At 33.5% G+C, this 8,564-nt stretch overlaps 1 protein-coding gene across 1 annotated transcript; it reads right to left on the bottom strand.

Annotated features, from left to right (window-relative positions):
* Positions 1 to 5,406: 5,406 nt before the first annotated feature.
* LOC110737746 (DNA-directed RNA polymerase V subunit 7-like) lies at positions 5,407 to 8,252 on the bottom strand. The gene is made up of 2 exons (XM_021918086.1): positions 7,928 to 8,252; positions 5,407 to 6,213 (listed from the first exon to the last, which is right to left on the bottom strand). The coding sequence occupies exon 2, from the start codon at positions 6,198 to 6,200 to the stop codon at positions 5,673 to 5,675; it is 528 nt and encodes a 175-aa protein (XP_021773778.1). The 5' UTR covers positions 6,201 to 6,213; positions 7,928 to 8,252; the 3' UTR covers positions 5,407 to 5,672.
* Between the last annotated feature and the right edge of the window lie 312 nt (positions 8,253 to 8,564).

Consider the following 8,564-nt stretch of genomic DNA (forward strand, 5'->3'; position numbering starts at 1 on the left):
TTTTACGTCATTATCAAAAACTAGATCTCTTGAAGAGATTATGTTTAGTAAAATGGATATGTACCATGATTATATAGAATACTCAAGAAGAGTATAGAATGTCCAACAAGCTTAGCATGTATCAAGATTATAGTCAAAGCTCTAGCAGAGTATAAGTTCATATTGGATCAAGTATTATATTAGTTGCTTGTCTTGCCAATTATATAAAGAAACACAAGTTGGTGTTCTAATATCACATCATGGTCATGGACATGCATAAAGTAAATTTAAGTGATCACTAGTGTTGGAAAAATGACCAGAATTTAAATTTAGATAAACGATTGGATGTGATAATTAAATTAGGCCATCCGGGTTCAATAAATACCCGTTATGAAAACTTGAAATTTCATTTGATAATGTGCTGACACTCTCTCAATGTTAGATATATGAAATGAATTAAATGGAAAGACATAACATTGAGATTGAGCTATAATAATTTTGTGTTGATGAAAATTTCAAGAGTTAATAGGTTTTGATTTTTATATATACAAAAGAGTAGTAGGTGACTAGGAGTTTACCAAAATAACTTATGTATTATTGTCAAGTATTAGGTGACCAGAAGCTCACCAAATACACTATTTAAGTCTTCAAAGATCTAGAAGATCACCACCTAGTAGAATTACAAGCAAGTGATTTACGCTTGTATATCAATTCTTTTTATTGGGGCTATTATATGTCAGCACATTAGAAAAAGGAGAAGAAGGAAAAATATACAACTGCACAAACACATGTCTCCCCATTGACATTGATCTCCAGAAGAGAACATATTATGGAAATTGTAATAATAAATACACATGCAATGTAAAGTTAATGAAGAAATGATTCTTCATTGAAATTCTTCTCCAGAAGAGATAAATGTTGTTTAATACAAATCTTCTGAGAGATAAATTTTGATTGTGATCTTCGCAATGAAATGAATTTTAATTCAAATTTATATACTAAGTTGGTATATAATTAGACGCCCCTATAAATGAGATACTTTACCAACTTAAGGGGAAAAGAATCGGCAAAAGTTGGAAATCGAAAAGAATTTGATGATCCCTATAATGGTAGTTTGAAAAATTATATGCCAACTTTTGTCTATATATATTATCAAAATATGTTGCACATTTATGATTTGATTTGTATTCAGTTATGACTCATGTTGCATAGCGTTGAAGATACATTTTGGTCATATTATGTGTATACATTGAGATAAAATCTTGCCAATTATACTTAAATCACTACACCTGAAGTGTGGGTTGTATGATCTGTTCCAAAATAAAGATATGATATGTGGCAAGATAGCGCAGTTAACACTTTTAATATTGTAATAGTATATAAATACCATAGTGTATGAAATACCCCAAAAGTGGTATAGATATCTAAATTATTACAATAGATGGCCTATGATGTAAGAAAAGTTATGATGGTACGAATGAGAAACGTATTCAGATATCATTGGTAAAATAGCATGCAAATTAAAATTGTACCTTGAGGAATTATATGATATCGGAATATGATGGAACCGATATATAATATGCATATGCAGAAGGAATGGACTTGTGCATAAGGGATAGAAATATATGTCCATTTTGATGTTGACATGAAACTAAGATAATAAATCAAAAGGTTATCATGGACAAGAAGTCCAATGAAATATGAATGCTAATGATCAAAACTTTATCATGGACTAGTAGTCCAATTAGAAAATGGATTTCTGAAATCCACACTGTACAGTGTTTGCATTTTGAGTCTTTAATGTATGTGCATGTTTGAGTTTTAGATTTATGCATCACTCAATGTATGTATAGGATGTAGTTTGATGCATTACTCATTACATATATATTTTGTTTAATGTGTTATCATGAATTCTACGCCTCATATTGCATGCATTAGTAATAGTTCTATACAACAACAATTGTGTTATATGTGAATGTTTGTGGTATGACGAGTTTATAATTATGATGAAGACTTACAAGAAGAAACTTATACTCCGATGGGCTTATAATTGTGATGAATGTTTATATGATGACGATCCAATTACATGTTATGTATCATGCATGCATGAAAAGTTCCCGAAAAACTTACATACAACGTATTCAAATATCTAGCCCTTCAAATTCTATATTCTAAAAAATGACAATGTTGATATTGTTATCAAACTCATGGAAAGTATTGGTGACTAAGTTATTGAGATATCAACCTGAAGTTTAACCATGTGAGAGTTAATCGATTTTGTACACATTGGAGAACTCTCGTATAAAATGCAAAATGTCTAAAGAAGAATAGTAATGAGATATATTATAGTAAGAATCATCTTCTTATGGTCCAGAAGAACCATGAGTAAAGTATATAATAATTAATTATGTTATATATTACTAATTCATTTAAACTTAGATAATGATATCAAGGTATTACGGGTTGCCATAAATTATTATCAATATTTGATTATCAATAGCTACTTTTACGACCTCCAGAAGTAGGCATAATTTTGACGGTAAGGCAACTTGAAACAAAAATGTCATATAAGATAGTGGTAAACGCAACATAGGTATTGTTCTCACAAGTATGGATAAACGAAGATGCTTTACAATGAAGATTCAAGTTTGATCAGGGAAGATCAACTATTAAGTAATGATAGTTAGCTACAAGTGTGAAGTTACTAAGGCATTGGATTATTACATTGGAAGATCTCAAGTTATGCATTCATCAGGGGGAGAAAATACGCGCTGCACTCTTTTTTCCCTTAACCATGGTTTTGTCCCACATTGGGTTTTCCTGGTAAGGTTTTTAACGAGGCAGCATGTCAAGACATATTATGAAAGTGTTGCACTCTTTTTCCTTCACTAGGTTTTTATCCCATCGGGTTTTTCCTAGTAAGGTTTTAATGAGGCACACTATTTGATAATGGTCATCCAAGGGGGAGTGTTATATAATATATGTATTTAGTGGATATCCATTATACCCTTATGATAATTCTAGGATATTCTAGATATACTATGTTTATTATTCTACAAGGAAACCCTAATTGTATCACATATATATGTATATATATGTACTCCTACATCATTGATTAATAAGAATATCCATCTATTCTCTCCCATACTTTCTCCTATCCCCTTTATTTCATAACAAAATTATATATTTGTATATATTATATTGCACATTATCAAAACGTATAATTATGTGTATTAATAAATTACTCATAATTTTTATATTATCTTTCTTATACTACCTTGAATTTAGATTCCGCCCTATTTGATATAACGTCCATATTGGAGGTGCTTGTAGTTACATTGGGCGCGATAAATTAGGAGATATAATTGATCACGGAACAAATAGGCATTACGACACCACTAACATAAACTACTTGGAACTGACTGCAATATTAAATTTCGTCACCCAACATCATGCCATTGATAGAAAATGCTACCTTCTTTATTCAGATTCTAAGAATTCTCTTGAGTTTACTGGCAAAGTAAATCAACAACAAAAAATCAAAAAGTCTCGCTTTTGAAATCTTAGACATCAAATTTGCTATATCATTCATGCAAGCTTTTAAGATCGCACCGTCACATTTAGGTATGTGTCACGTGATGTCAATGCTTGTGTCGACAAGGTTGGACATTTTCATCGGATTTATAAAGAAAAATAGGTCAAAATTTTGTAAATAAAAATTTTATGTGTTTGGGCCATTAGAATCACATATTATTATTAGCGTAATGCCAATGCTAATTGAGAAATTTTTAATGGTGCTCTTAAGTTTTTTTATTTTTCATAATGGTAAACAGCAAAAAAATCAAATTATACTTGGTAATCAAATATTTGTGTTACTAATTCAGTGGTGACATTAATGAGATAAATATACAATTATAAGTCTAACCATAGTTAAGGTGAATGCACTAATATATCCTTGAAAATCAAATTTTCCTTTATTTTTTTAACATTTAAATTTTTTTAAAAATAAAATAAAAGTTAAACCCACCACCCACTCTTTCCCCACCCCAGCTAGCCAACCACCTACCACCACCCACGCCTAGCCTTGATCCCCCGGCGTCAGCTGCGCCTTGACCCCCTGGCGTCAGCGCCGCACGAACCACTAACCCCCTTCCTTACCCCCACGAAACCCTAAACCCTCTAAAAACCATCCCCAACCCTCGAAAAATCCCAACCGAAACCCTAGCTATGGCAAGGGAGGGCCAGTTAGGGTTTTTCAAAGGTGGGATGATGGTTTTAGGGGGTTTCGTGGGGGAGGGAGAGGGGTTTCCGGGAAGAAGTTGAGTGGTTTGGCGGAAGGAGGATGCGACAAGGGGAGGGGGGTTCAGCACAACGCCAATTGGGAGGGATTTGGGCGTACCGGTGCCGGGGAGCGGTGAAGGGCGGGGGTGGCTGAGTTGTTGGGGATGCGGTGGTTTTTTTTTAGTTATTTTGAAAATAATTTAATTATTAGAAAAATAAAAAAAATCTAACTAGTTAAAGTTTTAACCAAACAAATCCTTAGTGTCATGATTAATCAATACTAATAATTCGTGATTACCAAACATAATTGAAATTTTTGCTATTCATCATTGAGAAAAATAAAAAAACTAATGAGCACCATTGAGAATTTCCCATGTTAATTTGGGGCCAAGACTTCTCGGAATGTTTAGGTTATGATTCCTTAAATCAGTGTTGTTATTAACTTAATTTCTCTAGCTCGACTAATTACTTGTTTCGTTATTGGCTATTATTCCATATCATTACACATTATAAAAATTTAGAAATATGATTTATATAAGATTTGAAACAAGATTTAAATCATGAATATCATTTAGAGTTATTGTAATTCATGTAATGACTCGGGGCATTGCAAAAACCAAAAAACTAGTTAATGATGAAAATTACTCAAACTATCTTATGATGTTCGTTAAAAAGTAAAATTAAAAGTTTAGGACTTAACTAGTCCTTAAACATGCCCAAACATGTCATTTTCTTTCGACTTAACACTTGCGCCATGGTTTAAGCCTAATCGCATTTATTACACTTTTAAAACTATCCATTCCTGAAACAAAATAAAAACCTTCAAACTAAACAGTCACATCAAATTTAGGTGACACAATTTGATCCAAGTTTGGGTAAATTTACATCTATTGTCTCTAGCTTTCTTGGAAACTACTTATATTCATGCACGGATTGCGCTGATTCCGTTCGCTTCTAAGCTCGTTGATTTATTAATTACAAAACAAAAAATATTTGTGAATTAAGATCACTGTTACTCGTACTTTGCTACACAATTTTGCAAGGAACTGTTTTTAATACTCCTCCCTGCATTGCGATTCAAGAGACCTGTTCCCTGCCGAGACCTGACATGCATAGCAGTCCAAGGACGAAAACCTCTTTCGAGACTAAGCAATAAAATGACGATATGAAAGCAAATTCCAAGCTGATGTCTACATATGCTCTTTTAAAAAGCTTACATACAGCTCATAGGCAGGTTTAATAACAATCCATAGTGCATTACCCTAATACTTCCGAAATCAATGCTTTGAACCAAGCACATTCAAGCAACAGTTAATGGTGTAACACCAAATATATACATCCTACTACAGTTAGAAAAATACCCAGATTTTAAGATTTGGCAGATCAGGCAGAGCATGCAACAAGTTAAAAGATCAGACAGGTCCAAGAAAGTCTCCCTCCAAACCAACCACAGCCTGAAATTCCCTTTCAGTCTCCACCCACTTAGTCCCGATGACACAAAAGCGCACCACCACATCTTTCTCAATCTTCGACTGCTTCTCACTTATGAACATAGGATTTTCACCGGGAACATGTTGATAGCCAGGCATCTTCTGAGCAGAGAGAAATATGGTCTCGATGGGTCCAGATCTCAAGAACACCCCATGCCTCAAGACCTTGTGGACAGTTCCTTCCAAAACCTCTCCACGGAAAATCTTGAAAGTGAGACAGCTGAAGGTAACAGGAAAAAGAACATCCCCAGATTGCTGCCTGACTCTTCCCTCTCCTATGTTGTCCAGAGTTGTGACCGCAAGCAGATAGCCAAGCTCCTTTGTTGCCTTCTTGGCTGCAAAATCTTCCATCAACCTAAGTATGACCGACTTCTGCAGCATCAATCCTTTGACATCCATATGCTCACAAGGGATGATCACATTCCAAGGCAGTTGTACTTTGATGAACATTGTTTCTAGATAACTACAAAGAGATGAACAAGTTACAACAGAAACCAAAGTTGCCTGGTCAAACTTATACTCAATCAGCAGCAATAATGTATTAACTTTCTACTCAAATAAGAAAATGGAATTACATACTCTGTAGTATATATACCTCAATTAAGGTAAACTTATAGCAAATATAAAACTACCCATCATCACCATTTACCATCAACTTGTACATATTTTCAAGCTGCCACTCCGATACCATTAAAGGGAAACCGGATTTTATGAATGCAAGCTTGACAAGGAAATGAAAACCTCAAAAAATTCCGACTATAAATCAATGCACGAGCAGGGAAAAAAAAAAAATCCATCAACAAAAAACAAAACGAACTTAAGTTCCTAGTATAAGAAATTATACAGTATTTCATACTTCGTAACCCCATATACTCGCTTCCTTCCTTCACTACCCATACATTCATTATTAACTTCCTTTTGACACTCTTCCTTCCTAAAGTCACCTAAAATTTAAGATAGCAAAAATGTTATCGATAGAGCTATAGGCTAGGGCCTGTCTGGAAGTTAGATAGTTGTAGAGACTAATTACCTGAAAATACAGCCCAAAAAGGTGTATTCTTCCTTTTACTTGGCAACATTTACAGAGGAACATAATGAGAGCCTAAAGTTATGTTATTCAAGGAAAAATTTGTGGGAAACTAATGGTACTCCCCTGGACCCCTACTACTCCATACCTTATAAAATTGGTTTTATGAAAAACTATCTTATAAAAAAAATGTTGTAAATAACTACTTTGTAAAGCAAAAAATGTTGTAAAAAGGTACCTTTTCCCGAATAATGGGAGTGCAACTATTTCCTGGCATTGAATTTTCAATTTCTATTTTTTTTCCCTTTTCTCTTTCTTTTTCTTTCCATTTTCATCCAAAACATGAAGTTGATGATTACTATTTGCTATCACAAATCACAATAGAGGCACCAAGTTCCTTTAATAATGGCAAATTCCTCTCCTTAGTCCCTCTAAAACAATCCCTTACCTTCTCTCTCTTCTCTCAGCTTAATACATGGAAAAAAAAAAAAAAAAAAAAAACCTTTTGAAGCCTCATCTATGGCAGACACCAACATCAAACCCTGAAGAAGAGAATCCTCATCTCACACGCAATATCCTCAAAAGAACATCACTTCATTATAAATGAGCAATATTTTGAAAAGGGTTTGCAAAACAATTAATTTGAAACCGACGCCCAATCCCGGGGGTGAAGTATTGGACAATTTTTTTTTTTTTTTTAATGGTTTGGTTTTCTTCGAGAAGAAATGAGAGAAAATTGAGGCCAAAAGGCAAACCAACCTTTAAAAGAAAAATCAACATTCAAATTCTTTCAAAAGGGTTCAACAAAACACATCTCTTTGGTTCAACAACAACAATAGTTTGAGCTCAAATTATAACAATAACAATCTCACTTTAAAAATCGATAAACATTATCGAAATAGCATATCAAAACCAAATTAGCAACCAAATTCGATTCAATTATCAAACAAATTACATAATATTAGGGATATGCGATTCAATTATCAAATTTCTAGCAACATAATCGCTTCATAATCTTAGTATTTAGAGCCAATAGTTGAGACTTTCGAACCCTACACTTACTGTACTGACAATTAAATAAAATTAGATGAAAGATGAACCCTAGATTGTGAAATTGAAATGATTATTACTAGAAGAAATAATAGCTTACCAAATGGAGAACTTCAAGTGCGATGTTGAGTGCGCTTCAATGGAGAAGGAGGAGAGAGAGAGGGGAGCAAGAGGGCGGAGAGAGAGAGGGAGAAAGTTGAGCAGTGGAAGTGCAGAAAGATGTTTTGTGAGAAATTGCGAATTTGCTAAAACTAGTGAATTTTATTTTATTTTTTATTTTTGGGTTTAAGCTATGCCCCGTGGTTCTTGAGTTTTTAAGGCGTGCCCATGTTTTTTCAAAATTACAAGATGTACCCTCCAACTTAAGGTATTTATTCAACCGTATCCTATAACATTATTCCAACGTTAGTAGTTGTGTTAACGGTTTATTACCACACTTTAAAGAGAAATTTCACGCCCAAATTAGGTTAGAGTTATATAAGTAGGTTAACATTTAGCATTTTTTCCAAATTTTCTCATCTATTTTTTCTTCTTTCTTCTAAAAGCAACCATTGATATGTCAAGCTCTCAGTGTATTTCTTATTCTTTTTTCTCATCCGCTTCTTATTACTTCCTATTTATTTACAATTGTTAACGTCGAGTTTACGGCAGAGGGTATAGTTAATTAAACAAATTAAGTTGGAGGGCATAACTTGTAATTTTGAAAAAGCAGGGACACACCTTAAAAACTCAGCAAC

This window comes from Chenopodium quinoa, unplaced genomic scaffold, assembly GCF_001683475.1.
Source record: "Chenopodium quinoa cultivar QQ74 unplaced genomic scaffold, ASM168347v1, whole genome shotgun sequence".
NCBI lineage: Eukaryota > Viridiplantae > Streptophyta > Magnoliopsida > Caryophyllales > Amaranthaceae > Chenopodium > Chenopodium quinoa.